This window comes from Oenanthe melanoleuca, chromosome 24 (assembly GCF_029582105.1).
Source record: "Oenanthe melanoleuca isolate GR-GAL-2019-014 chromosome 24, OMel1.0, whole genome shotgun sequence".
Classification (NCBI taxonomy): Eukaryota; Metazoa; Chordata; class Aves; order Passeriformes; family Muscicapidae; genus Oenanthe; species Oenanthe melanoleuca.
The window spans coordinates 2,070,511-2,098,086 of record NC_079357.1 but is presented as its reverse complement, the minus strand read 5'-3'; the positions used below and the strand labels follow the sequence as shown (position 1 = coordinate 2,098,086).

General features: G+C 64.3%; 3 protein-coding genes across 5 annotated transcripts; all 3 read left to right on the top strand.

The window, feature by feature from the left end:
* Positions 1-672: 672 nt before the first annotated feature.
* Positions 673-5,986, top strand: THY1 (Thy-1 cell surface antigen). Of its 2 annotated transcripts, XR_008842124.1 has the most exons (5): positions 673-778; positions 3,060-3,141; positions 3,250-3,585; positions 4,127-4,643; positions 5,007-5,986. XR_008842124.1 is itself a non-coding variant. In XM_056509701.1 (4 exons), the coding sequence occupies exons 2-4, from the start codon at positions 3,105-3,107 to the stop codon at positions 4,237-4,239; spliced, it is 486 nt and encodes a 161-aa protein (XP_056365676.1). In that variant the 5' UTR covers positions 673-778; positions 3,060-3,104; the 3' UTR covers positions 4,240-5,986. The 2 variants fall into 2 exon arrangements, 1 of the variants encoding a protein (XP_056365676.1); XM_056509701.1 differs by having other exon boundaries at positions 4,127-5,986.
* Positions 5,987-7,553: 1,567 nt separating this feature from the next.
* On the top strand, positions 7,554-23,049 carry USP2 (ubiquitin specific peptidase 2). Of its 2 annotated transcripts, XM_056509698.1 has the most exons (13): positions 7,554-7,760; positions 11,108-11,847; positions 18,570-18,620; positions 18,877-19,000; positions 19,238-19,349; positions 19,428-19,538; positions 19,681-19,745; positions 19,836-19,939; positions 20,061-20,141; positions 20,258-20,336; positions 20,434-20,541; positions 20,708-20,828; positions 21,548-23,049. In XM_056509698.1, exons 2-13 carry the CDS (start codon positions 11,149-11,151, stop codon positions 21,633-21,635), a joined length of 1,743 nt encoding a protein of 580 aa, XP_056365673.1. In that variant the 5' UTR covers positions 7,554-7,760; positions 11,108-11,148; the 3' UTR covers positions 21,636-23,049. The 2 variants fall into 2 exon arrangements, with proteins under 2 accessions (XP_056365673.1, XP_056365674.1); XM_056509699.1 differs by lacking the exons at positions 7,554-7,760; positions 11,108-11,847 and adding an exon at positions 15,740-16,107.
* A 746-nt stretch (positions 23,050-23,795) lies between these two features.
* Positions 23,796-27,357, top strand: MFRP (membrane frizzled-related protein). Its single transcript, XM_056509697.1, has 13 exons — positions 23,796-23,849; positions 23,926-24,031; positions 24,193-24,321; positions 24,604-24,765; positions 24,843-25,080; positions 25,163-25,293; positions 25,421-25,546; positions 25,672-25,748; positions 25,879-26,027; positions 26,163-26,293; positions 26,644-26,778; positions 26,872-26,999; positions 27,084-27,357. The coding sequence occupies exons 1-13, from the start codon at positions 23,796-23,798 to the stop codon at positions 27,306-27,308; spliced, it is 1,791 nt and encodes a 596-aa protein (XP_056365672.1). The 3' UTR covers positions 27,309-27,357.
* The last annotated feature ends 219 nt before the right edge of the window (positions 27,358-27,576 follow it).

The following is a 27,576-nucleotide window of genomic DNA, read 5'->3' as shown; positions in this document are numbered from 1 at the left end:
GTGCTGGAGAGAGTCTGTGGGGAGCAAAACCTTGGTGTGTCCTCATTGTCACCACACCTGGGCCTAAAACTGCAGGTCTGTGTCCAGTGGCATCACAGACAGAGCATCTAGATGTGAAACTTGGGGAGCCATGGATTAGTGCAGTGCTGAGTTAAAGGTCTTAAAGGTCTTTCCTAAATTAAGTGATTGTGCGATTCTTTGATTCAGCTGCGTCCTGCCATTCCCACAATGATTTCCCACATGGAGGAGACCCGTGCCACAGAGGCCTTTGGTGACTTGGTGCAGAGTGGCCTCTCCGAGCACCTGAGCTGAGCTCGTTTGGTGGCAGAGGATCATACCTGCCCCCTCCTCAGCAAAGCCCTCGCCAAGCTCCTTTTCCCCTTCCCAACCATCCTCCTTTCCCAGCAAAACACCTCCCACGCTGCCGGGGAGGATGAGGGCTGGCAGCTCTTTCCGCAAAGTGACGTTCCCATGGCAATGGGGATGTGTCGCCCTGCCTGGGGAGCATAAGGGGGGCGACCGGCACCTTCCGCATCCCTGCGCGCCCCTTGTGCGGGGCGGGGGCGTCCGAGTCCCGCAGAGGCAGGGCCCCCCCGCACCGCCCCCCGCCGCAGGGCCGGGGGCCGAGCCTCAGTGACGCCTCCCGGTCCCCATTCGCTGGGTCCGCCCGCCCAGCCCTGCCCAGACTGCGGGAGCGCCTCGCCCACAGCCCGCCGGGCAGCCCCGGACAGCGCCGGCAGCCCCGCAGGCAGCGGGCAGCACCGGACAGCGCCCGCAGGTAGGCACCGAGCGCCCCGCAGCGCCCCGCACATCCATCCCGCACATCCATCCCGCACATCATCCCCACATCATCCCCACATCATCCCCACATCATCCCGCTCATCATCCCGCACATCCATCCCGCACATCATCCCCACATCATCCCGCTCATCATCCCGCACATCCATCCCGCACATCATCCCCACATCATCCCGCTCATCCCCGCGGGGCACAGCGCGGGATGCAGGGAGGGTCCGCAGCCGCCGGCAGCAGCGGTGGCACCGGGAGCTTCTCGCCCCGGGGGTGCTCGGCCGGACCAGGCGGAGGGGAACGGGCTCAGCTTCTCGCCGCGGTGCCGGTGCCCCCCGCGCTGGGCTCGGGACTGCGGCATTCCCGGTGGGCGCGCGCACGCCCGCACCGCAGCCGCGCTCCCGCTCCGCGCTGCTGCAGGGGAGGGGGGGCTCGCCCACCGAGAGCCCTCCTGCCTCTCTCGAGGGTCGCCCGATGGCTCTTCCCTGCGCACCGCGATCCCGTGCAGCCCCTTTGCTGGCGGCCAGGCTCCTGCGGCTCTGCGTTCCCTTCCGCCCGCCAGGCTGGCTCTGCGCGCCCCCATCCCCGTCCCCATCCCCGTCCCCGCGGCTCGTTTGTCACGCCGGTGGGCACAGGGGGTACGTACCGCTGTGGTGTGACCCCCGAGCAGCTGGGGACGCCCTGGGAACTTTGCCCTGTAAGAACTGGAGCCCCTCGAATGCCACCATCCCCCTGAGCCCCGTCCCTACGCCAAACCCCTGGGATCATGCAGGAGTTACATGGCTTGCTCTGCTCCAGCACTGCTGTCAGGAGAAGAGGGCTCCAAGGGCTGTCAACTCAGAGCCTAGAAAATCTGAGTGTTGGGCACATAGATGGGAGGAAGACCCCCTCTCTGGGGGCTTCTTTGCACTGATTTTCTGGAGGAAAGCCAGGTTATGACCTAGATAGTGTCCCAGGATATTCAAAAAGGAGCAGGTTGGTGCTGGGAAATGACAAAGCAACGGACGGGGGGGACGGTTTCCAGAAATTCAACCATTTAGCCCATTGGCAACCTATTGGTTGTCAAGATCAAACGGAAGAGAATTTTTCTTCCTGGCCAAGGTTTAGGATAAAGAGATTTTCAGAGCTTCAGGGTGAGCAAATGGGTTTGGTATTTCCTCTCAGAAGGTTATATGAAAAACCCAAAAATTGCGAAATAGAAAAATGCAGCTGGCTGTGGTACAGGCAATTCCTAGCTCTTCCCTGGATGCTTTGCTAGGCTCAGAGGGAGCAAACCGAGGGTCTCTCTCCCCTCTGCCAGCCTGGAGTCGCGAAATGCTGGTTGATCAGCTCCCCCTCTCGGACCTGGCCCCACATGGCCAGCCTGGAGGGCTGACTGCAGGGTGCTTGGTGTGTCCTTCAGCCCGGCAGCTCCCTCGCTGCTCCCCCACCCTGTCCCTCCATTCCGCATGTCTGCGGCTGGATTCCCCACGAGGCTGCTTGGCCAGGCTGCAAATCCATAATTGATTCCTTGTGGCTGCATTGGGCCAGCTGGAAGCAGCAGCCCTGGTGTTTGGATGGCACATCACGGGCCCCTTACTCACACACACAGCCTGGAGAGAGACAGGCACCGGGCAGGGACCCAGAGTGAGGATGCTGCCACCCAAACCCCTTCCAGCCCGTGGGCAGGCAGGCTGAGCTCAGCTCCTGGAGGCTTTGTGCCATCCTTCGGCGGTCTTGGCTCCCTGTCCAGCTGCTGTGTCCCTCTCCCTCGCTGCTCTTGGCCCCTTTCCCTCACTGCATCGCAATGACTCATCCTTGCTGAGCTCACCCGCTGGAGCCGCGGCAGGACTGGCAAGGCGGGCACCCACCAGCCCCAAAAGAGGGTCCCTCACCTGGCAGCCCCCCCATTGTGAGCCACAGAGCTCTGGTCAAGGTATGCAGGCACTGGGGTGCAGCCTGGTTTCACCTGTCTGAACCTTGGCTGGCCGTGGGGCAAAAGGGGGAGGAGGCAGAACATGCAGGCCTTGCTGTGGGTCTGGCCACGCTCATTAAATGTCTGCTGGGGGCATCTGGACAGGGAAAACAAAGAGTGGATAGGGATGTGCAAAGGTGATGCTGGGCAGACACACAGTGCCTGATTCCCCAGCTGGGTGCAGTCAATCAGACACTGGTGAGGAGGAGCAGACTCTAGAGTGTCTTTTGTGCAAGAAAACAAGTGCCTGCACCACTGAGTGCCCACATCCACGGGGCAGTGGCCTGGCTAACTGCTTCTCCCTCCTCCTGGCCAGGTTCTCCTCTCAGAGACAGCCCCCACCGGGCACCTCAGCAGCGAGATGAACCCCACCGTGGGCATCGCTGTCATCCTGACAGGTACCTCCCTCCTGCTCCCTGCTCCCTGCTCGGCCCAGAGCAGCCTGGAGGCTGCATGGGCATCCAGAGCTCGCTGTTCCCTGTCCAACCCCCTCCTGCCTCCCCCAGTCCTGCAGGCTGCCCACTGCCAGATGATCAAGGACCTGAGTGCCTGCCTGCTGGGCCAGAACCTGCGTGTGGACTGTCGCTATGAGAACAAAACCGACAACCCCCTGACCTACGAGTTCAGCATCACCAAGGACAACAGGAAGCACGTCATCCACAGCACCATCAGCGTCTCCGAGAACATCTACCGGAGCCGATCCAACGTCACCATGCACAAGAACCTGGTGTGCCTCCACCTGCAGAGCTTCACCACCAGCGATGAGGGCATCTACATGTGCGAGCTGAGGGCCACCAACGACTACACCGGCAACCAGATAAGGAACATCACTGTTATCAAAGGTGAGACAGGCAGTGGCACCTGGCCCCAGCCCTTCCCACCTGCTCCTTGGCTTGGCAGGGCCAGCAGAGAACACCACAGCTCCCTGTGGTGTCTCCAGATCCTCCCTGAGCTCCATAATGTGTCCTGACCCTTACACACCCTTCAGGTTTGCTTCATCCTGCAGATGAGCTCACTCTGCCCCATCTACACTGCTTTTCCTGCCTCTCTTGGCACATTGCCTAGATATCCTGCCATAGAGAGGACAGTGGGGATCCTCCACACCTACATCCCACAGGAGGAGTCCTCCAGACACAGAGACCACAGAGAGACCTGGTGCCCATCCATTAGTCACCTCAGTCAGGCACAGGCAGGGTTATGCTTCTCAGGGCCCCAAAAAAATCTTTACTACTGCACATTGGGAGGGAAACAGGCCAGGATGGGACATGCTGCATTTCTGTGGCAGAGCAAAGGCAAGAAGCTGTGTTCCAGTACCGTTAGAACCCTGTTCCTGAGGGATTTCATTGCCTCTCTTCTCTCCCCCCCCATTCCTTCTCCTCACAGACAAACTGGAGAAATGCGCCGGCTTCAGCCTCTTGATCCAGAACACCTCGTGGCTCCTGCTGCTGCTCCTGTCCCTGCCTCTCCTGCAAGCCGTGGACTTCGTGTCCCTGTGAAAGGCCAAGCACTCACACTCACACACACACACGCACAGAGCGCTCGCACACACACGCACGCACACACCGAGCACCCCAGCACCCCGCCTTCCTCGCAGCCCCCAGAAAAGAGAAGCTGAAGCGTCTGGAAGCCGTGAAACCTCTCTGTGTTATCTCTATTTAGCCGTATATCTAACGCTAGCCACCGGCCCGTGCCGAGCCCCGCCATCCCACGCACACACGCCCCGCTCCAAGCATGGTGGCTCTGCTAGGCAGCGTTGCTTCTCCCATGGCGCCTCCCCGCTCCGTAGGCTGGCTGGTTTGCTTGTGCTGGGAGCACTGGAGGCCTCAGCCTCGCTTGTCCCGTCCCTTTAACTCTTGGGGTTTGCCTGTTCTCAACTGGGGAAGGACAGCTGGACCGGCAGGTAAGAGAGAGGGGTGATGTGAGAGGGTGTGGAGGGGGCCCGGGGTGGGTGCTGTGCCCGTGGTCCCTGGAGGTGACAGGGCTTTTGGTGTCCCCACCTGCCCTGCCTGCCATCCAGGTGACTGATTCCTCACTCTGCACCTCTTACCCTGAGCTGCCATGGCTGGGAGAGGGCACAGAATGATTCCTGTCTCAGTGAACAGGGGAGCCATGGCATGCTGCTGGGCCTGGCAGGCTGGGAGGAGAGAGGGGAGCAGCTCTGGGTGACACCCCCCTGCCTCCTTAGGGCTCCTGTGGGGCCCTAAGAACAGGCTCAGTGCAAATGTGCTTTGGCAACAAGTTTTTCCTAATCTGTTTCTTACAGCTGAGCTGGAAGTGAGGCTCCTCCAGCCACCACCTGGTACCTTTGGGCTGCCCAAGCCACAGACACCACTCGCTCCCCCCGGGGACCAGCCCTTAGCTGTGACGAGAGAATTGCTGCCAGCACCAGTGGAGGCAAGCAGAGCCTCTCTGAGCTAGCCACAGCCCCACTGTGGCCCAGGGCCCTCAGAGCTGCACCCAGGCTGGCTGGTGGGAGGGGGTTCCCCTCTGGGAGTGTGACCCCAGGGTCCCTGCAGGACTCCTCTGCACAGGCACTTTGTCATCCCCAAGGGAACATCTGGGGACCCCAGTCCTTCCTCATGGAGAGGCAGAGCAGTCTTCCTCAAATCCCCACCGTGCTCCTGGGAGGAGCCCGTGTGCCCCTCCCTTCTCCCTCCTCCTTTTCAGCATTTCCCTGTCTCCCTCCAAGAGCAGCAAAGGACCTAAAGGCAGCCCACGACCCCGGTGAGGCCAGGATGGTGCCAGGGGTTGGCGAGAGCAGGGACAGGGATGGCCAGCACAGCTCAGATCTGCCAGCCCAGGGCTGCCCACGGGACCCCGAGGAGCCTCGCCCAGGGGTGGGCACAGGGAAAGGAAGAGGCAGGCAGGAGCATCCAGGTGCATGGGGTGACCCCCAGGCTGTGCCACCACGGCTGAGAGCAATACACAGCAGCTGCTCCCCACTCCTTGCTCTTCTCCAGAGCTGCTTCCCACCCCGTGCCCGTCCCCTGCCCATCCCTGCCTGCTTGCTTGCTGTCTAGTGCTGCTGAGGCCGTGCCCAGCTGAGGCCTGGCTGTGCCCAGCTCCCTGGGCGTGCTGGTGAGCGCCGGGGCGGGCGCAGAGCCCAGCGGCAGAGCGCGGACACGGCTCGAGTCTCATTTTTTTGTGAACATTTGTAGTTGTTTCCACAGCTTGTCGTCAAGAGAAATTCTGTTAAGGGAAAAGAAAAAAAAAAAAAAAAAGAAAAAAGAAAAAAAAAAAGAACCCTATGAAAAGCAACAACAACAACAAAAAAACAACCTTATCATCCAGGAGTGTTCCTCTGTCTGCACAATAAAACCCTACCTGTGTTGGAGCCACGGGCGCCCGTGTGTGCGGCGGTGGGGACAGGGCTTTGTGTGGGGCTGGGCTCCAGGACCCTGCTGAGGGGTACAGCCCCCCAGGCAGCCCCCCTGTGCCTCCAGGACCCTGCTGAGGGGTACAGCCCCCCAGGCAGCCCCTCTGTGCCTCCAGGACCCTCCTGAGGGGTACAGCCCCCCAGGCAGCCCCTCTGTGCCTCCAGGACCCTGCTGAGGGGTACAGCCCCCCAGGCAGCCCCTCTGTGCCTCCAGGACCCTGCTGAGGGGTACAGCCCCCCAGGCAGCCCCTCTGTGCCTCCAGGACCCTGCTGAGGGGTACAGCCCCCCAGGCAGCTCCTCTGTGCCTCCAGCCTGAGGGAGAGAAACAGGCAGAGGGGCAGGACTCGACTTCCCTGGGCAGGGCAACCCCTCCTGCCCATCCGGAGCGTGGCCCCCTGCACCCAGACCTTTTGTCCCCATCCCTGTCCCTGAACCCCCGGCTCCATCCCAGAAGCCACCTACTGCCCACGGTGGTGGCAGGGAGGCAAAGCAGGGGACCAGGTCTGGTCCTGGCCCATCCATCCTCTGGGGAGGGAATTGCCAGGGATGGAGCGGGGCTGGGTGTGACATGTCCCAAAGCTGCTGCGCCTGTCGCCCCAGGGTCCTGCTGGAGCCCCCACGCTGCCCGGGGGGGCTGCCACGGGCTCCCGTGTCCTCTGGGGCAGCCATTCCCTGCCCTGCCCTGTCAAGATGCCAGCCTGGCACCGGGAGCCACCAGCAGGACCCTGCCACCACCCCCGAACACCATTGGTGACCCAGAGCGACGCCCCGACGCGTCCCTCCCAGTTTAAGGGCTGGAGCCAGGGCAGGGAGGGAGGGAGCGAGATGCCACCCTAATTACACCCCTCGGCAGGTGCTGCCTGAGTCACGGGCACGCAGGTGCCGTACCCTGGGCGGGCCCGGCATCCCCACGGATCCACGCCACGCCAGCTGCCCCCTGCCCACCTCTGCTGAAGGTTTAGGGGGCTCTTCTCCCTACAGCTCACCCCAAGGAGAGCAATATCCAGCCCAGCTCCTCCCATCACCTTGATGCTCTACTCCAGTCCTTGCGGGCAGCCACGACCACCCCTTTTTTGTGCCTCCCTGCCCCCCACACACCAAGCTGTGTACTCCTCCCTTAACTCTCCCTATATCCTTTCCCTCCGGGACCTCGACCTCACTCCCCAAATCTCTCCTTTCCTCACCTTACCTTCAGGGGCACCCTCTCCATTCCCACAGCCCCCGCTGCCCCCGCAGCCTCCCCTCCGGGCACCCCCTCGCCCTGGGCTACCAGCCCCCCCCGGTTCACGTCCCCTTTAAGCCTCCCCAGGCTGGAATGCGAGAGGAGCATTTCAGCGCCCTGTGAGGTCAGATAAAGACACTATATTTATCTGCCTGGTAACCTGAGCCCTGAATTTCTGCGGTGGTGTTTTTACGCGGCCCCACAGCCCTCGGGCTCGGCCCCCTCCGGCCACTGCGCTCCCTCCCGGGGTGGAGGGGCTGAGCCGGAGGTGTCCTGTCCCCTGCGAAGGGCTCGGCTGCTGCCCACCTCCGCATCGCCCCTCTCCGTGCCAGGGGAAGCTCCCCGGGGAGGATCGGCCCCGAGGGCATCGCCAAATGCCGGGCTGGTCGCCCCTCGCCGTGCCCTGAGCCACATGCAGGTGAGTGCAGGGGGTGCGGTGGGGACACCGCCCCGGGGAGGGGGACACGGACACAAACAAAACTGTCCCGCTCTTCCTTCAGCTGGATAAAACCACGGGGGAGAGGGAGAAGGTTCCGAGCTCACAAAAAATCCTGGCTTTGAGCCTCCCTTCCTGGCACCCGCCTCGTCCCCTGCCTGCCCGAGGGTCCCTTCTCTTTTTTTGGCACACAGACCTCAAGGCAGTAACTCACACCCCGGGTCTTACGTCAGGGTCCCCCTGGGTTTGGGGTTTTGCTGCCTGGGGCGAGCAGTGACCAGCAGGTTCTGCAGCAGGGTGGGGCTGTGTCAGCGAGCCCAGGGCGATGAGTCCCGGCCATGTGCTGTGAGCTTGGAGGGGTCTCAGCCCAGGGCTGGCAGGGGAAGGGACCAGCCTGGCTGGATGAGTCACCTTGGGCAGAGCCTGTCATTTTGGGGGGTGGGAGTGGTGGGGGCAGCGCGGTGACAGAGGCACTGCAGCCCCCATGTGTCAACAAGGGTGACTCCAGTCCCTTCCAGGGCGCAAACGTCTTGTGGCACATTCCCCGCAGGGCTGCTCGGGGTCACCATTCCTTAGAGGGAAATGGATACCCGGAGGATTCTGTGCCTCGTTTCCCTTGGGGAATGGGCAGGAGGCTGTCCCACCTCGCTGGCACACAGCCCCTCAACCCCAAACCACTTGTACTCTGGTACAAAAAGTGCCTCACGCAGGGTCCCCTCTCTGCCTGCACCGCTGCAGAGTCCTGGGAGCTCCCACGTACCCTCCAGGCTGGGACATTGTGTCTCAGGGGACAGGGGACACAGCTCCGAGCCTGCGTAAGCGAGAAGCAGCTGTGCTGTGACACCTTGGATGGAGCCAGCGCTGTGTAAGCTGAGCTGAGCCCGCTCTGGGGCTCTGTGGCCACCGAGGGGGACAGCTGCCACCGGGCACGGGCAGGACAGAGGGGACAGCTGCCACCGGGCACGGGCAGGACAGCAGCTGGGGACAGAGCAGGGGCTCTGCTTCTCTTTGAGCTGAGCTTCCCACTGGGAAGGCTGCCGGAGCTGGAGGCCAGGGCAGGACTCCCCATCACCCTGAGCAGCCCCACGGTGTCCCATTCCCAAGTCGTGGCACTGCTCCTGTCTGGCCTCGTGAGCGCAGACCGGACATTCCTGTGCCTCAGCTTCCCCTGACACCCCGGGAGGATGATGAGGGTGCAGGAGGAGGCCTGACTCAGCCGTGCCGGCCCCAGGGCTTTGCCAGGCAGCAGGAAAGCTCAGCACAATGACGGCTGGGGAGGGGCCAGGCAGCCCAGGAAGCGCTGGGAGGAACCGGGGTTTTCTCACACCCCCTCAGCTGCTCCGGCTCCTGGCACGCTCCGCTCTCCCGCCGCCCTGGGGTCCGCTCGGATGTGACACGGGGACTTGGAAGCACAGGCAAGCCTGGCAGATGTGACATTCCTCCATGGTAAGGCCTCTCTTCCCAAGGAATGGGGTCGCTCCCGTGTCTGCTCCTGACCCTGCATCCCTCCATCGGCTCCTCCGCATCCCCAGGGCAGGTGCTGCCCTGTCCTGCTGCCAGGAGCACCTGCTGCCCTCCTGTTCCCAAGCTGGTGCTCTCCTGGTGCTGCTGATGCCAGGACAGAGCGTGGGCACCTGGCAGGGAGCGATGGCGTGGGGCTGTCCTGGCACTGTCCCAGGCCGAGCTCATCTCTGCTGGCATGGAGCTGGGAGCAGGGGCAGCCCGTGTGCCAGGCTGCTCCGTGCCCCAGCAGGGCAGGCAGCCAGGCATGTGCTCCCTGGGAGCCCAGGGGCTCCAGCACTCCCATCCTGGCACTCGAGTGCCAGTCCTTGGCTGGGGTCCCACTCCCTCTGAGCGAAACTCCCTGCTGTCCATGGCAAATCCCGACTGGCAGAGCCACGCTCCTGGTGAGGGCGGCCGCAGCCAGGCTGGGAAGAGCCGGCTGTTTCATTTGGCAGCAGATTATTCACCCTTCGGCCTCCGTCCCCAAACAGGTCTGTGCGCTCCACCTCGCTGCCGCTTGTAAATATTTCCCTCTCCGCTGCGGGATGCTGCTCCCTGGGCAGCAACAGCAGCGGAAAGCCAGGCTGCCAGCCAGGAGCCCACGGGGCTGGCTGCTGTCACCTGCCTCTCCTAAAAGCATTCCCGGGGTGTTTCCGCACTGAGCCTCCGGCGGGCAGTGTCCCCCCAGGGCCAGGCAGGCTGTGACCCGCGGGGGCTCCTCTCGTCCCCAAGCCCGAGTGCGCCCTCGGTGCTGCCGGGGCCGTGCAAGGGACGGGCCAGGCACAGGCTCCGGCACCTCCTGGCTTGGAGCCGGGCCAGAGCCCGCCCCGGCTGGGCTGGGAAAAGCCTTTGAATCAGGGTCATCTCCCGGGTGACTGGAGACTCTCGGAGCCACATGAGCCACTGTCCTGCTCATGGAAGGGAAGGGACAGCAGTCACCCCGGGCAGAGGAGCAGAGCAGCTCGGCTGGGGTCCTGCGTGCCCCAGTGCCACCCACAGCCCCGGGACAGGTAGGGATCCAGCCGTCAGCCTGCCAGCCTGGGAGCTGAGGGAAAACTCTCCTCCAGCTCCTGCCAGTGTGTGTTTGGGGGCTGCTGAGCTGCCACAGTGCCCTGTCCCTGCTCCAGCTCTGTGTGAGCTCTGGGGGCCTCTGTCCCTGTCTCTGTGTGCTCCTCTCCTGCCCTGTGTGGCAGCCACCAGCTCTGTGGGAACCGAGTGCTGGCTGGCAGGGGCACGGCTGCCACCTCACCAGGAGAACCATTGGAGCCAATTCTCGGCTTGAATTACTGATGGGGGCTCACGGGGCACAGGCATGGCAGAGAGACAGGAAAGATGTTGAGATACTCAGTTTCTCTCTGACTGAAATGCCCCCCCCTTGTCAAGCACTCCCTGTGAGTAACCAGGGGAAGATGCTGGGCTGGTTGGATCAGTCCATGCAACCTGCCTGTCTCAGCCAGAGCTGGGCCTGAGCATCATCTAGAGCAGGCACTGGGGACATCTCTCCAGCCCCAAGAGTGGGACAGCCACAGGATGGTGTGGCAGGGATGCCAGAGTGGGGCAGAGGTGACTGCTGCAGTTCCTTGGTGTCTATGGGGATGTCTGGCTGTGCCCTGGGGCTCCCTTCTGTGGTACGAGGTGCCTGGGGGCACGGGGGTGGCAGTGCCAGCCGGGTCCTACTGTGGCAGGTGGCAGGAGCCATGACCACCGTGGATCCCCTCTGTGTCCCAGGATCTCCAGGGGAGGCAGGAGCTGCTGGGTGGGAGCTGCTGGATGCCCTGTGCTGACCAGAGCCTGTGGAAGCTGATCCTTGTGCTCTTCCCTTGCAGCCGATCCCTCCAGGACAACCTGCTGAGCCCCAGCCCGCAGCATGTCCCAGCTCTCCTCCACCCTGAAGCGATACGTGGACTCCTCCCGCTACGCCGAGACCACCTACAGCAAAGTGCCCAGCGGCTACAGCTCCTACAGCTCCTATGGGTCCACGCTGTCCACCGCCTACGCAGACAGCGACAAAATCGGCTTCAAAGCCAGCTACCTGCCCTCCCCGCGCTACCACCACGCTGGGGGGCTGTCCCCCACCAGCGGCTACGACAGCAGCCGGCTGTACCCCGACCCCAGCATCCGCCTGAGCCCCTCGTACATCCGCACGCAGCCGCGGCCGCCGGGCGCCGGGCTCAGCGGAGGTGCCTGCTACACCTTCAGCGGTAGCCCCGGCAGCCCCACGGGCTACCTGCCCTCCGCAGCGCCCCTCAGCCGCCACAAATCCATCAGCCACTCGGACCTGGCGCGGGAGTTCTCGGGGCTGCACACCTCCGACAGCTCCTACCTGCCCGCGGCCGGCGCGCTCAGCGCCCGCGGCAACCTGCAGGGTCTCTACCAGGCTGCCACTCACTCCGAGTATGTCCGTGGCTACCTGGAGAGCTACGGGAGGAAAAGCCACCACAGCAGCCTCTCCACCGGCCACCTCAGCCCCTCTCAGGCCAGCCTGCCACCCTCGGGCACCCGCTGTGCCAGCCAGCCCTGCGAGAGGAGCGATGACCACTGCGACGTGTCCGCCCAGGAGCCCACGGTACGCGGGGCTGGCTGGGGTGGGGACAGAGCTGTGCAGTGCTGGGGGGGATTTGGGCTGTGCTTGTGGTGAGCTGAGGAGCCTGAGGCACCCACGTTCTGCCTGGGAAGCTGAGTGTGCTGCTCCGTGCCTCAGTTTCTGGTGTGACCCTGGGAGATGCCCTTGCTGGCGCAGCAGTCCCGGCTGGAGTGCTGAGGCAGCCGTGTGCGGGCGGGGGGGTGTCCTCTGAGGGGCTGTGCTGGCAGGGGACGCTCCCCGAGGGGGCAGGATCAGCCTGTGCCCAGGATTGTGCCCGCTGCACTTTCTGCATGCATGTGACAGCAGATGATGGCTCCAGCCCCACATGGGGCTGACGAGGATTTCCTGCTGCCTCATCCCAGATAGGGAAGGTGACATGAGCAGGCTGGGCACTCATCCTGCTGGCACAGCTGGTTTGTCTGGTGCTGCCTCTGCCACGGTGACTCGGTGCCTAGCTGCCAGTCAGTTTTCTGGTGCCCAGTGAGGCCAGTTCCCTGGCACCATCCACTGCTGCCAGTTTGGGGCCCTGTGCCCCAGCCTGTGTGGCAGCAGGGGTTTCCCCATGGCAGGGCTGCTCTGGGCAGCACCACACGTGTTGGCAGGTACCCAGTGCCCCGAGTCCCCATCGGTGCTGCAGCATCCCCAGAGCCCCAGCCCGGGCCGGGAGCAGGCGCCGCACACACAGCCCGTGCAGGGGAGCAGCCTGGTAATTTTCCACTCAGGTTTCTTTCCAAGATCTGGCCAGGCTCTGCCTGCATTGTCTCCCGCTGTCTTTCCAGTCACCCTCCATTCACCCATGGTCTGACCTGCCCTTTGCTTCCCTGCGTCTCTGTCCCACCGTCATCGCCAAGCCCCGAGGAGAAGTCTTGTCCTGCTCACAGGGAAGCAGAACAGAATCCCCCAGCAATTTTTGCCTTTGAAGCCAGTGCCTCCATCTTCCTCCCTGTGCCCCTTCCCCCACAGAACCACCTTCAGCAGTGCCCTGCTGTGGTGTGGAACCCCCTGTGCCCACTTGCCTCATACCTGGCCCCCAGTCCTGGGGTGAGGGAGCAGGCTGGGGATTCAGGGGAGTGGAGGATCAGTGCTGTGGAAGGGAATTCCTGCCTCCCCCTCCCACACCAGGCCCTGGTGGGGGCGACCAAGGGGGGATCCAGCAGCTGCTGCAGCCACTGGCTCTCACAAAAGCCCACACTGCTGCTGCAGGGTCCACACTGTGCTGTGGGTGGGGTGCCAGCCTGCTCCCACGGGCTGCCTGCAGAGCAGCAGGGGCTGTGCAGGTCCCAGACCACAGCCCTGTGGTCTGCACGTGATCACAGCCTGGGCTGATGGGCAGCAGAGGTGGTGCTGGGACAGACACCCATGCCAGGACAGGCAGGGTCAGTTGGGTTTCCTTGGTGCTTTGATGGGAACAGCTGCTATTTTCCACTGCTGTGGTTTATTCCCTCCCTTTCCCAAGCTGGGAAGCAAATGTTCGGATTGTAAACCAGACTTGGGTGCCTGCGGCCCTGCCAGGTGCCGGAAACAAGCTCAGGCTGCAGCCCTGGAGCTGCCATCGGTTCTGCCCCACTGCCCAGCCCCGAGGGCAGTGCCAGCAGCACGGCTCCTGACGCAGCCAGGCAGCAGCAGGGCTGCCCCTGCCTCCCCCCTTCCCTTTTTCCACTGCCCTGCACCACAGAGGGGTTTGCAGCCAGGAGTGAGGGTGTCTGGAGTGTCCCTACCCTCACCATCCCTTGGTGCCTCAGTTTACCCCCCCCGTGGGCAGAGTGTGAAGTTGTGGTTTCAGCCTGTGGAGCTGTGCTGGCTCCCGAGAAGGGCAGGACTGGAGCTGTGCCGGCCCATTAACCACTCTGGGTGTACATAGGGTCAGAAGGCCAGGGCCACCCACAAAACTGCCGGCAGCTCTCCGCAGTCCCATCCTGAGCAGCTGACGTCCCTGGCCCGCAGCCAGGGCTGGCTGGCCCTGCCCGCTGCCACGGTGCCAGCCGGGCCTGTGGCAACCTCTGCCCGCGCCAGAAGGTCACCGCTGCAGAGGGGCCAGCTGAGGACAGCACCTGGCTCTGGGTGCTGCCATCCCACCCAGTGGGGTGTCCCCTGCTCTCTCCTGGCTCTGGGTGCTGCCATCCCACCCAGTGGGGTGTCCCCTGCTCTCTCCTGGCTCTGGGTGCTCATCCCACCCAGTGGAGTGTCCCCTGCTCTCTCCTCACCCTCACAGCCTGCGTGCTGCTCTCTGGCTGGAGGGGAATCCAGCCTTGGCCCGGGGTGCTCGGTGTCACCAGGGCACAAGGTTCAATATGGGATGTGGCTGCACCGCCCTCTTGCCGTGGAACCGGCTGGGCCAGCAGGGTGCATCCCCATGGGGAGAGCTGCGCCAGCTCCAGGGCCGGCTGTGCCCATCCTGCCCCTGGGTACCCACCCATGCTGGATGACAGGAGGCCCAGATTTTGGGGAGCTGTGCCCCGGGGCACGGCAGGGCAGGCTGCAGGAGGGCGGAGGGGAGGGCCCCGGCGTGCACGCCGTGTGCCCGTGTGTGTGTACGCCGTACACAGCACGGGGTGTGTACATGTACACACATGTGAGCACGCGCGGGGCCCCGGTTACGACAGGCCTCCTGTTGTGATGCAAAAGAAACCTGGCCCTGCAGATGAATAACGCTGCAAGATGCCTCCTCAGATATTTTTTGCTGGTGCCAAAAATAGTCTCCCTCCCTTCCTCCCTCCCTCCCTCCCAGCCCCTCCGCTGGCTGTGCCGAGCTCTGCTCCACAGGGAAGCTGCATCTGCAGCCATCAGGATTCAGCAGCCTCTGGATGGGGGTGTGTTGGGGGCTCCAGAGGAGGAAAGGATGCTCTGCTTAGAGCCCTCTCGGTGAGCTTGGGGGCTGTGGCTCTGTCAGAGCAGCCCAACCGCACTCCTTGTCCTGGCTGCCCATGGAAATTTCCCTGAGCCAGCAGAGGAACACCTGGGCACGCACAGCAGGCGCAGGGCTCCGGCTCGTCCTGCCGCGGTCAGAGGGGTGAAGCCGCGGGAGACGCAGGACTAGGACGCAGGACAGCCGGGCTGGGCTCCCTGCCAGTCTCCGCATCTGCCCTTGCTGCAGGAGAAGAGCTGGAGCCCAGCCCGTGCTGTGCCTCAGTTTACCGAGGGGAGACACCAGGTGGGGTCTTTGCTCCGTGTAGGAACTGCAGGGAGTTTTTCCCCAGCGCAAGGCGCTGAAATATCCTCTGAGCTCAGCGCTAATGCATCCCCCAAAGAGGGCGGTTCCCCCAAAATGCCACTGCCTGGGGACCTGGCATTGGCACTGCAGGAAAGACACATGCCCGGGAGCCCCACAGCCCTGTCTGACAGCCCGCAGCCCCTCTCTGGCTACAGGCACACGCATGCTGTGGGGCTGTCCCACTTCTACCGAGGCAATTTTGGCGAGTAACCCCCAGCTGGGGAGCCCCGCTCCCTGCTTAGTGCCTGCCCGGAACGCAGCGTACCCGGGGCCGCACAGCCAGTGCCACCAGCGCTGGGCACGCCGAGCTGGGAGCACTGGGGAGAACGGGAAAGCACTGGGGGAGCACTGGGGAGCACGGGGGAGCAGGGGGAAGCACTGGGGGAGCAGGGGGGAGCACTGGGGGAGCACTGGGGGTCAGGCGCTCCTCCCCAGTTCCCCATCGCCCCCGCGGTGCGCACACGGTGCCGGTGTTGGGGTTCGGGAGCGCGGGGATCCCCGCTGACAGAAATGCCGAGGGGACATCTCCGCAGCCCCCCGGAGCCCCGGAGCGTGTCCCCGGGGCAGAGCCGCCCCTCGCGGGCCCCCCTGGCTCCGGGCGCGCTGTACCACGCGGTGCGCGGGGGCTGGCCGTCACCGAGCCGTCACCGAGCCGTCACCGAGCCCGGCTGCCGCCTCTCCACCCATTTGATGTCAGAGCCGCTCAGGTGCCGTCAGCCCCGCAGCCGGCACCGGCTCCGGCCCCGCACGCCCAGCACGGGGGACTCCGCTCCTGACCCCGCGGCCCCGGCTGTAGCCAGCCCTGGGCGAGCCCAGCCCGCCCGGTGTCCCCCGGCACCCCGCTGCCCGCGGCTGCTCGCCGCCGTCCTGCGGTGCCCGCCGGGGCCACCATGAGGGATTCCTACACGGTGACGCTGCCCGAGGAGCCCCCCGCGCTCCCCGACCTTCACAAGGACCTGCGGCCCCGCGCCTCCATGCCGGGGTCCCTGCTGGTCTCCACCTTCGTCGGGCTCGTCCTCAACAAGACCAAGGTAGGAGATGCCCGCAGCTCCCCCACCCCGGCTTGGGGGCAGAGCAAGGGGCACCCCGTGCCCTCCCTGGGGAGCGTGCAGTGCCCGGTGCCACCCCCCGTGCCCGAGGATGGGGTGCTTTGGGGTGGGCGCCCTCCCGGCTGCCCGTGGGGACGGCGTGTCCCGGTGTCCCGCAGGATGGCAGGGAGCAGGTGAACCGCACGTGTCAGGACACCTGGGTTCCTCTCCCAGCCCTGCCCTTGCGGTGACCTTGGCCAGGTCCCCGTGTCCCACCGCGAGGAAGGGTCTGCTGGTCACACCGAGCCCCTCGGCAGTGTCACCGGAGTGAACTTGGCTGTCCCCAGAGCGACGGTGCCGGGACAGATCTCTCCCGCAGGGACGGCAGAGCAAGGGGCAAGGAGGGCAGGGTCTGGGTACTTATGTAAGTCTGGCTGCTCTGGTTCTCCTGCTGCCCCAGCACGCTCCTGGCACGCAGACCTGGACGGGGCAGGACGCTCAGGATCTTGTCCCTTGTCCCCATCGCCTGTCCCTTGTCCCCGTCCTGCGGTGCAGCCTCGGGGAGTCCCCAGCCGCGCCGCGTGAGCCGGCTCTCCTTCACTGCCTCTGAGCATGTCGTGTCCTAGATAAAGCCCTGTACGGGAGAGGGGGATTAGCTGGAGTTGAGTCACCCAGGGGAGGGAAATCCAGAGGGGGAAAAAACACCTCGGTGCACACAGGGCTTGTGCCACGCTAGGGGAGCACCTGGCACCCCCTCCCCAGCTCCAGCCCTGCCCTGGGGTTCTCCAGGCTCTGGGAGGAGCTGGCTGTGGGGGAATGCGGGATCTGTGGGGAGCTCTGCACCCACATGGGCAGGACTGGCCGGTCCCTCCTGGCACACGGCGGGAGCTGCCCAACCAGGACAACTGGACAAGCACGTCCTGGTGGGGATGGCTGGGGCAGCTCCTGGGGGTTGCTGCTCACCCCTGGCACTGTGACCTTCCCTGGGGTAGTGCTGGGGACACGAGCAGGGCCTTGGGGTTCAGATCCTCCAAAGGATGGATGTAGGTTGTTGGGACACAGGCCCAACCTCTCCTGCCGCCATCTGCTCAGGGACCAGAGCCAGGTCAGCTCCTCCAGCCATGGTGTGGCACTGACCTGTCACATCCTGCTGGCACCCTGTGTCCAGCTGAGCCTGCCCTCAGTCCAGGAAGGCACCATGGAGCTGCCTGGCACTTTGGGACAGCAACCCCCTGGCACTGTGTGGGCAGCCACATCTGGGGACAGCCCTGCTGTCTGGGCACTGCTGAGGATCCCGATGGCACAGAGGGCAGCAGGTCAGCCTGGCAGAGCCCCTGTGCCCACTCAGGGTGCCCGGGGCGCCGCTGGTTCCGGTCCCTGCCGCGGTGGGTGATGCCTGCGCCGTCGCTAAGGAGCACGTGTAACTGGATCTGGGTTATTTTGGGCTGCTGTCAGGGCTGGGTGCTCAGCACCTCCCACACACACACCAGCTGCTGCTATTTCGGAGCTGCTGGGCCCCCTCCTCTCCTCTCGCCTCCTCTCCTCCTCCTCAAGCCTGAGGTGGGCAGCTGGGGCGTTTGCCTAAGGATCCTGAAATCCTGGGCATCTGGGGGAGCACCAGCAGCAGTGTGACCCTGCAGGCCCTGTCAGACCCCCATCCTGCTCCAGGGAGGTTTCATCCTGCTGCTGCCCTATGCAGGGCTGGGAGCAGGACCCTGGGCTCCCACCAGTGCCCCCTGTTCTGCATCCTGTTCTGCATGCTGGGAGAGGGCTGGTGGCACCCCTAAACCTCTCTGTGCCCTCAAAGAGTGATGATGCTTCCCAGCTCTAGCATCCATCTGCCCATGCCCATCTTTGCTTTTTTTCCCTGTGAGCACCTGCAGCACCTGGAATTGCCACCCCGTGGCAGGGCAGCGAGTAGCTGGGAAGGACCACTGGGCACACAGCCCTGTTCCCTGAGCTGGCTGCTGCAGGGCTGGGCTTGCACTTTCCCAGGTGGACTTTATCCTGCAAAACAGCTGTGCCAAAGTCTGGGCTGCGCTTGTGCAGGGTGTCCTGGAGGGGATGGACACCTGGAGCGAGCCAGACAGGCAGTGACAGGGGACTGTGCTCCCCCTGCAGCGTGGGACAGGCACAGGCCACTGCCCACACTCCCCAGTGTCCCCGGGGGAGGCAGCCTGGGCTGCTGGCCTGACCTGCAATCCAGGGCATGGGGCGAAAGTGCTGCCAGGCAGGGAGAACTTTGAGCCCTGTGCATTGTCCTGGGCAAGCAGGACAGGGCAGGCCAGCCGTGGTTTGTCACCAGAGAGCTGCTGGCTCTGCCCATGATGTCACAGCGGGATGGGGCCTCAGTTTGCACCTGAGGCTCTGCTCCACGGGCAGGTCTGTGGCACCATGGCCTCGCTGGGCTGCCCACAGGCATGGCCAGCCCACCACCCTCCAAGCCCTCTTCCCTCTCTCTGCAGAGCTCCAAGGCCGTGCAGGGGCTGACCGGCCTGCGGAACCTCGGCAACACGGTGAGTGTGTCCCCAGGCTGCTGGCTCACATCTGTGGGGCAGGAGGAGCCCTGTCCCTTCACCTCACCCCAGCACCCACATCCTCACCCTGGCAGCTCCCTGCACCCCTGTCCCCACGGTGCTGCCTGAGGAAGAGCATCCCCTGCTCCTCAGGGCTTCATCCCCGTCCTGTGCCCATCCAGCCCCAGTGTCCCCCTGCCATGGCCTGCCTCCCTCTGCTTCCCGTTGCCATGGTTTTCTCTTCTGCCTCCCCCAGTGCTTCATGAACTCCATCCTGCAGTGCCTGAGCAACACCAAGGAGCTGCGGGATTACTGCCTGCAGAACCAGTACCTGCGGGACCTCAACAACAACAGCCGCATGCGCACGGCGCTCATGTCAGGTACCTGCCCCTCCCCGGCCCTGGCGGCTGCGGGGGCTCCCCTGCAGCAATCCCTGCAGCAATCCCTGCAGCACACCCCCACATCCTGCAGGACCCCCACCCACAGCTCACTGCTCCTCCTTGGGCTGCCCAGCCAGCGGAGGATCAGGCCCTGAGAGCCCAGAGCGTGGCCCTGAGCTGTCCCCTCGCGGCCGTGGCAGTGCCACCTCTGCTGCTGACCTGCCTCTGTGCCTGCAGAGTTTGCAAAGCTGATCCAGCTGCTCTGGACCTCGTCCCCCAACGAGAGCGTGAGCCCCTCCGAGTTCAAGACGCAGATCCAGCGATACGCCCCACGCTTCGTCGGCTACAAGTAAGGGGGGTGGGCGCAGGGCTGGGGGGGAGCTGAGCCCCCTGCAGCCTCTCACTGGCCGTGCCCCGTGTCTTGCAGCCAGCAGGATGCTCAGGAATTCCTGCGGTTCCTGCTGGACGGGCTGCACAGTGAGGTGAACCGAGTGCTGGTGCGGCCCCGCGCCAGCACCGACACCCTGGATCACCTCCCGTAAGTGCTGGCACTGCATGAGCCCCAGAGGAGTTCACTGCCCGCCAGGCCAGCCCAGGGGCAGTGACCACACTGGGCTGGGTGGCGGGGCTGGTGTCCTCCAGGCCATGCTCAGTGCCCTGCTGTGTCCCCGTCCTTGCAGTGACGACGAGAAGAGCCGGCAGATGTGGAGGAGGTACCAGGAGAGGGAGGACAGCCGCATCAGCGGTGAGCAGGGCTGGGAAAGGGAGGACAGGGCTGGGCTGGGAGCGGGGTGGGGAACCAGGGGTCTCACCCTGCTCTGTCCCACCCCACCAGACCTCTTCGTTGGGCAGCTGAAGAGTTCTCTGACCTGCAGCGAGTGCGGCTACTGCTCGACAGCCTTCGACCCCTTCTGGGACCTGTCCCTGCCCATCCCCAAGGTGAGGGAGCCCCAAGGATCCCTGTCCCACACTCCCTGTCCCACACTCCGTGTCCCACACCCCCTGTGCCACACCCCCTGTGCCACACCCCCTGTCCCTAACCATCCCTCTACTCCCACAGAAAGGCTACGGGGAGGTGACGCTCATGGATTGCCTCCGGCTCTTCACCAAAGAGGACGTGCTGGATGGGGACGAGAAACCGGTACAGGGCAGGGGGGCTCCCTGGGGCAGGCAGGACCCCTCTCCCCTCTGTGCTTGTGTTGGCAGGACTGTGGGCACTGCCCTCACCCTCCTGCTTGTGCTGTTTGCCTCCCGCAGACGTGTTGTCGCTGCAAAGCCAGGACAAGGTGCACAAAAAAATTCAGCATCCAGAAGTTCCCCAAGATCCTGGTGCTTCGTATCCTTTGGGCAGAGAGATGGGGATGGGGGCTGCTGTGGGGGGGAGAGATGGGTTATTGCAGGCTCCCCTTTGGCTCCTTGACGTGGCCCTCCAGACCTGAAGCGCTTCTCCGAGGCCAGGATACGAAGCAGCAAACTCACCACCTTCGTCAACTTCCCGCTGAAGGACCTGGACCTCCGGGAGCTGGCCTCACAGAGCTGCAGTGAGTCCCAGCCTCTGCATGCCTCTAACCCCAGCCCTGAGCTCCTGGTGCCTCCTGGGCTCCTGGTGTCCCCAGCTGGTGGGGAGCAGAGGGTGTGAGGGGTGGGAGGCACAGAATCCAGGCTGCTGGGGCTGCTGGCACTGAGCAGCACCCCTGCTCCCCACAGACCACGCCGTTTACAACCTCTACGCCGTCTCCAACCACTCGGGCACTACCATGGGGGGACACTACACAGCCTACTGCAAGAGCCCTGTGTCCAGCGAGTGGCACAGCTTCAACGACTCCCGGTGAGCCTGGGCTGGGGGCAGCGGGCAGGGACCCCCCTGCAGGAGCTGGTGGTGGGCAGTGGTCAGGACAAACTCAGGGGCTCTCTATATTCTGCTCTTGAAGTTTGCAGTTTATTACAGTGGGTGAAATGGGCTCAGCTGGGAGCTGCCAGGTGCTGCTCAAACAGGCCCAGAGGAGTGAGATAACAAAGGGGGTGAAAGCAAGAATGAGGGGTGCAGGGACAAGAGCAAGGGAGCGAGAGGGGTGTAGTCTGAAGGTGTCAGAGCAAGAGACCGTGGTCTCCTTTTACAAAGTCTTAAATCTCCTTCTATGTTGAATATTCTACTCTTTCACTAACCAATCCAGTACAAGATACAAATTCACATACAATCTGTAGGAATCACTACATTACCATGTTTTACTGCTTTCTTATCTCTAAACCTTATCTTAGACCCTTCCTGTCATGCCAGGAGGGGATCTCTGCTGGCTCTTTGGTATGTTTGCAGCAACTGGCATTATCTTAACAAAGGGAGAAGGCTTCAGGCATCCATAGTGCTGCTCTCCAGCCACTCAGTCCAACACTGCTTTCACTTCAATCTCACCTACAGTTTCTATATTCTTAGCATCTTTTGCTAGGCACTCATATCCATAGGGCATTCCTGTTTCTTCCTGCCCTACATCCCCCTGCTCAGGGCATCCCATCCCCGCTGCTCACAGCTCTCCTCTGCCCCCCGTGCAGTGTCACGCCGATGTCCTCGAGCCACGTGCGCAGCAGCGATGCCTACCTGCTCTTCTACGAGCTGGCCAGCCCGTCCTCCCGCATGTAGCCAGCCCTGCCTCCCTGGGGACCCTGTGCCCCCTCCGAGCGGCTCCGCTGGGCTTCGGGCGCTCGGCCCCCCAGAGCCAGCGGGAGGCGAAGAGGAGACACCCCCGAGGTGCTGCAGAGGGAGGCTGGGGACAGCCGGGAGCAGAGCCCGGGCGAGGAGATCCCAGCTCCCAGCTGAAGAGGGACTCGTGACAGAACAGGGCTCAGGCAGCTCAGGCGCCTTCTGATTGCTGGCATTTGGTTTTTGCCTCGGGCTTTTAGTTTTTTTTTTTTCCTTTTTATTTTTTTCTTTTTTTTTTTTTTTTCTTTTATTTCCTTTTTACTTTTTTTTTCCTTTTTTTCTTTTTTCTTTTTTCCTTTTTTTCTTTTTCTTTTTTTTTTTTTTTTTCTTTTTGTGTGTAATAAAAATCCTAAGCAAGGGACTCTACAGGAATGGGGCCAGCTGTCCCATTGACTCAACCAGGACTTCTGCTCCCCTGGGACAGCACCCAGACCTGGGGACCCAGGAGAGCCTCACACATCCCTCCTGGCCTCTTGCCACTCCTGTATCTGCTTGGCCATCCCAGAGGACTCGTGAACTGTTCCCGACCTCCTCCCAGCACTTCCAAACCTCCTGGCAAAGGACTCCAGCCCTCCGGTGGCCTCCGTCCCCATCTCAGGCAGCACATCCCCTGCAGCTGCCCCACACACACTCCTCGGAGCAGCCTGAGCCCAGGCCCAGACTCACGGACAGGAGGGAGGAAAACATTTTGTGGAATTTATATGTATTTATAGTGGACTTTGCTTCAACCTGGAGCCCCCCCGCCGCCTCCTGCCTCTCCAGGGACTCGTGCCAGGGGCTGCTCCGGGTAGGTTTTTACCTGCCTCCTCATACGACGGTGCCTTAAACCATTCAGGGGAGCGGGGGGCCGTGGGGGGTCGCACAGGAACCTGTGTGGGAGAGGGAGGGGAGGACAGTGGTTTTCCGGGACCATCTGCAATCGGGGCTTTTTTTTCTCCCTGTGATCAGGAGCCCCCCTGGGTACCCGGGGACCCGCCTTGCTGCTCTGTCCTCCAGCTAGCAAATGCCAGTGGCCTTTTTAGCCTTTAATTTATTCTCCTCCCCGTCCTGCCTTGCCTGAGGTGCATCGGGAGGAGACACGGGCACCATCCCAGCCCTCGAGGCAGCTCCATCCAACCCACACCCGGCCCTGCGGGCACGGGCTGAGCGCTGGCACCAGCATCCTGCCCAGCCTGGGGCATCCCAGCGGGGCTCAGGGGGGGCACGGTGGGCAAGGGGGGCTGCCCGCGGCGGGAGCTGGGCTGGGGCAGCGATGCTGCTTGGCAGGTGGCTTGTTTACTGTGTAAGCAAGACGGGTGGGAAGCGTCTCATACAAGGGAGACTCGTGCAGGAATAAATCTGAGCTTGAACAGGGCGTTGGGTGCGTGTGTTCTGTCTCTGGGAGGGTGGGGAGCTGCCACAGGAGCATCCCTGGACCGGGAGCTCTCGGGGCTCACCTGGAGCACGGGAGATGTGGGTGCAGGTGACAGTGCTTGGGGACAGAAGGAGCCTTTCCAGCCCCACGCAGCTCCCACGCTCTTCCCTCAAAACCGCTGAACAATGGCCCCTTTCTGCCCTGCTTAGGGACGGAGACGGGCATTAAGGGGCAGCGGGAATGAAGGTGGCAGAGCCCGGGCACCCAGCGAGGGCAGGAGGGACACGCTCAGCCCGGGTCCCCAAAACAGCCCCTCCAGTGCTGTCCCGAGCACTGAGGAGCCCGGAGGCAGCTGGGGACCCAAGGTCCCGTGTGGGGACCCCCCCAGCAGGGTCCCAGCAGGATGGACACCAGCACTCATTCCCCTTTAAGACGCTGGTTCTCCGTGCCAGAGCCTGACCTCGGCATCCTCAGCTGAGCTGGATTAACGGGGCGAGGGGGAAGGGGCCTGCACAGGGGACTGGGGCTGCTGCTCCCGGGGCTCCCCGCACTCCCGGCACGGCGGGCATGGCCCTCGGGTGGTAGAGCTGGCAGTGCCACCACGCCCGGCCCGGAGCGGCGAGCAGGGGTCCCCACGCCGCCCCGGGGCCCATGGGGGCGGCTGGGGAGGAGCGGGCGGTGGGGCTGGGGGGCACGGGGCACCGGGCAGGATTTTAGCCAGGCTGCGCCGGGAACCGCCTGCTGCCATGAAAGACTTCACCGAAATCACGCTTTGCCCCGAGGCTCTGGACGGCAGCAAGGTAGGGCTGGGGGTGTGGGTGCTGCTGGTGGTCCCCGCGGGTCCCCAGGGTGCCACCCGCGCTCGCTGTCCCACAGACCGAGTTCTGCAACCCCGTGTTTGAGGGTGAGGAGCCCCGGGCGGCACCGAGCGTGGAGCCAGACAAGGATGGGACCGGACCCGCACCGCGCCGGGACGGCCTCGGTACCAGCCTGGGGGTTTGTACACACCCGCTGTCCGTGGGGCTGCAGGGGAGGGGTGGCGGGCTCTGGGACACCTTGGGGACACATCAGCAGGGCGGTGGGGACGGGCCAGGCCGTGCGGGGAGGTGGGGGTTTGGCTCTGCCCGCTGTCCTCGCCCCCAGGCCAGCAGCTCTGGGGACAGGTGGGCTGGAGGTTCCGCGCCGACTGCAAGTTCACCTGGCTCTGCGTGGCTCTGATGAGCATCATCCTGCTCTTCCTCATCTCCCTCCTGCTCGGCATCGTCATCCACCGTGAGTGCCGAGCTGGGGGTGGCCGTGACTGGGGTGGGGGCACAGAACCGGCTCAGGGTGGGACAGGGGCACCCAGAGGACATCCCGGGCTCTGCCCGCTCTGGGGAGATGGTGACCCCGTGCGCAGGAGCAAGGGGGATGTCCAGGCAGTATCACTGTCCCTGGGAGGGTCGGGGATCCCCGGGAGCTGCACACCTGTGGGTAAGGGGCTGGGTGGGTCTCCCTGCCCCGCAGCATCCCTCCCTGCCGGGGCTGAGCAGTCCCTGCTCTTCCCTGGCACAGAGCTGACATCCTCACACCCACCCGGCGCCCCGGCCACGGCCCTGCCCGCCCGCGGCACGGCCACCGCCACCACAGCAGCCATCCGGAGGGACCGCCCGGCCCCCAAAACAGCCGCCACCCCCACCGAGAGCTGGCCGCCCACGGCCCGCACAGCAGCACCGGGTAAGCCCCGAGTGGGGCGGTGTTTTGGGGTGGCGGTGCCCTGCTCCGGCTCATGCCCACGCTGTTGCCTCCTTCAGCCTGCGGAGGGACCCTGCGGGGTCCCGAGGGCTCCTTCAGCTCCCCCAACTACCCCGGCCCCTACCCGCCCAACGCCCTCTGCATCTGGCGCATCGAGGTGGGCACCGGCCTCGCCATCCAGCTGAGGATGGAGACGTTCAGCGTGGAGGGCACGGCCTCCTGCCTCTTCGACCGCCTGGAGCTCCACGAAGAGCAGGGCACGGCTGGCACAGCCCCGGCTCGGGGGAGCCCGGCCAGGTACGGCTCCTCTCACCTGGGGAGCGTGGCCGTACGGCGGGGCGAGGGCAGAGAGCCGTGCCAGCCCTTGCTGTGCCCCCAGGTTTTGCGGCAATGTGCCCCCCCCGACCTTCAACACCGCCTCCAATCGCCTGCGCGTCACCTTCGTGTCCGACAGCAGCGTGGGTGCCCAGGGCTTCAGCGCCCGCTACCGCGCCGTGACCCCGGCCGAGAGTGAGTCCCCCGTGCCAGGGCGCTGCCAGGGTCCCTCCGGGTCCCTCCGGGCTGGGGACAGCCAGCGGGGAGGGGAGGGTGCCCGCTGGAACCCCCCGCCAGCCTGGGTGTCTGTGGCTGCGTGCAGAAAGCTGCGCCTGGGACGAGCACTTGTGCGACCAGGGGCTGTGCCTCCAGCTGGGCTTCGTGTGCGACGGCTTCCACGACTGCACGGACAGGAGCGACGAGGCCAACTGCAGCCTGAAGCACAAAGGTGGGCGGGACAGACCCCCACCTGCAGCCCCCAGAGCCCGCGGAACGCGGGGATGGGCACGGAGTGGGGAGATGGAGGGAAGGGAGAGAGGCAGGGGTAAATCGGGTGTGTCTGTGTCCCTGCAGAGTGTGGGGGGCCGCTGACCGCCTTGGAGGGGCACCTGTCCACCCCGAACCACCCCCAGCCATACCCGCACCAGCAGGTGAGAGAAGGGGTCCTGTGGGAGCAGGGTGAGGGTGAGGGTGGGTAGGGAGGAAGGCACACCCCGGGGAGAGCTGGGGGTGCCCCTGCCCAGCTTCACGGGTGTCGCCGGCTGCCCCCCCCCGCCCCAGCTGTGCCTCTGGCAGATCGCGGTGCCCCTGGGCCACGTCATCGACCTGCACTTCCACAACTTCAGCCTGGAGTCGCACGACGACTGCAGCTTCGACTTCGTGGAGGTGCACGACAGCGCGGGCACGGGGACCGCCAGCCTCATGGGCAGGTACCCGGCACCCCCGGGCCGGCTGTGCGACACGCCTGGGGAAACTGAGGCACGGGGCTGGCTGGTGGGGAGGAGCCACCAGAAGGCAGGGTTTGGGGAGGTGCTGGTCACCCACCTCGTCCCATCCCTCGGCAGGTTCTGTGGCCACCAGCTGCCGCCCACCCTGACCTCCTCACGGCACGTCATGACCGTCCTCTTCGTGGCGGACGAGGGAGTTGCAGATGACGGGTTCTTTGCCACCTACCAAGCCCGCAATGCCACAGAGAGTAGGTAGCCAAGAGGAGGCACAGGCTGCCCAGGGTGGGTTCTACCACCTCCATCCCAGGATAAAAACCTGGGAGAAGCAGCTCTTGCTCTACAGCTGACCCTGCTTGGAGCAAGAGGTCCCCGAGCCCCCTTCCCACCTGATTTACCCTATAACCTCATAGCCATGGGGATGTGACCTGGGAGGGCTCACCTGCACAGAGGCATGATCCGTGGCCTGAGGGCTGCCCCCCAGGGAATAACCCAGGGAATTCGGGATTTAAGCTGGATCTGCCGGATCCCTTGTCCAGTGACCAAGGAGAGCAGCCAGGGGTGGTCAGCATGGGAACCCGCCCTGCCTCTCCCCTTGCAGAAACCTGCAGCCCCGCCGAGTTTTCCTGCGGGAATGGCGAGTGCCGGGCGCTGGAGTCTGTGTGTGACGGCTGGCACGACTGCCCCGACGGCACTGACGAGCTGAACTGCACCGGGGTGTCCTACCCGGCCTTCGGTGAGTGCCACCCCCGGGTGTCCCCCCGAGCCCGGCTGGCCCCGGGGCACACGCTGGTTGTTGGCACGAGCGAATCCCCTCTCCCTGCGGCAGGGTCTGTCTGCGAGCCTGTGGAAGTGGAGATGTGCCTGGGGCTGGGCTACAACGCCACCTCCTTCCCCAACATCTGGCTGGCCATCCCGGACCAGGAGGGAGCGGCCGAGGTGCTGCAGGACTACCAGGTGAGCTGGCCGGGGGCGGGCTGCGTGCGGGGCTGCGCTCAGCCCGCCCTGCCGGGCTCACCCGCTGTCCCCGCTGTCCCGCAGACGCTGATGGAGCTGGCGTGCTACCAGCACCTCCGCCTGCTCATCTGCAGCCTCTTCGTGCCCAAGTGCACCCCGGACGGCGGCGTGCTGCAGCCCTGCCGGGCCGTGTGCCTGGCGGCGGAGCTGCGCTGCCAGCAGTCCCTCGGCCTCCTCGGCATCCTCTGGCCCATCAACTGCAACATCCTGCCCGACTCCAACGACCCCGTAGAGTGCTTCCAGCCCTGAGCCGGCAAGAGGAGAGGGGCAGGGGCTGGAGCCACCCTCCCCACCCCTAATGTCCTTCCCGTGCTCTTGCTGCTGTAAATGCCCAGCTGGTGGGGTGGCCCCTCACCTGCCCTGGGGTCAGCTCCTCTGCCAGTGCTTGGCTTTGGTGCCTGGATGTCACGGGCTTGCCCACAGCTCCATTTCCCTGGAGAGCAGGTGATACACCCCACAGGGTATCACAGCTTGTGCTGGAGACTGTGCTGGGGCATGAGGGAAGGGGCTGATGCTC

What these genes read in the sequence shown, in the direction of transcription:
- THY1 (XM_056509701.1), top strand. Translation starts at nt 3,105, where the DNA reads ATGAACCCCACCGTGGGCATCGCTGTCATCCTGACAG. An exon ending in CATCGCTGTCATCCTGACAG is followed by an intron (nt 3,142 to 3,249) that starts GTACCTCCCTCC and finishes TGCCTCCCCCAG; the next exon opens with TCCTGCAGGCTGCCCACTGC. An exon ending in GAACATCACTGTTATCAAAG is followed by an intron (nt 3,586 to 4,126) that starts GTGAGACAGGCA and finishes TTCTCCTCACAG; the next exon opens with ACAAACTGGAGAAATGCGCC.
- USP2 (XM_056509698.1), top strand. Translation starts at nt 11,149, where the DNA reads ATGTCCCAGCTCTCCTCCACCCTGAAGCGATACGTGGACTCCTCCCGC. An exon ending in CCACGCTTCGTCGGCTACAA is followed by an intron (nt 19,350 to 19,427) that starts GTAAGGGGGGTG and finishes CGTGTCTTGCAG; the next exon opens with CCAGCAGGATGCTCAGGAAT. An exon ending in TGTCCCTGCCCATCCCCAAG is followed by an intron (nt 19,940 to 20,060) that starts GTGAGGGAGCCC and finishes CTACTCCCACAG; the next exon opens with AAAGGCTACGGGGAGGTGAC.
- MFRP (XM_056509697.1), top strand. Translation starts at nt 23,796, where the DNA reads ATGAAAGACTTCACCGAAATCACGCTTTGCCCCGAGGCTCTGGACGGC. An exon ending in GCTCGGGGGAGCCCGGCCAG is followed by an intron (nt 25,081 to 25,162) that starts GTACGGCTCCTC and finishes CTGTGCCCCCAG; the next exon opens with GTTTTGCGGCAATGTGCCCC. An exon ending in AGCCATACCCGCACCAGCAG is followed by an intron (nt 25,749 to 25,878) that starts GTGAGAGAAGGG and finishes CCCCCGCCCCAG; the next exon opens with CTGTGCCTCTGGCAGATCGC.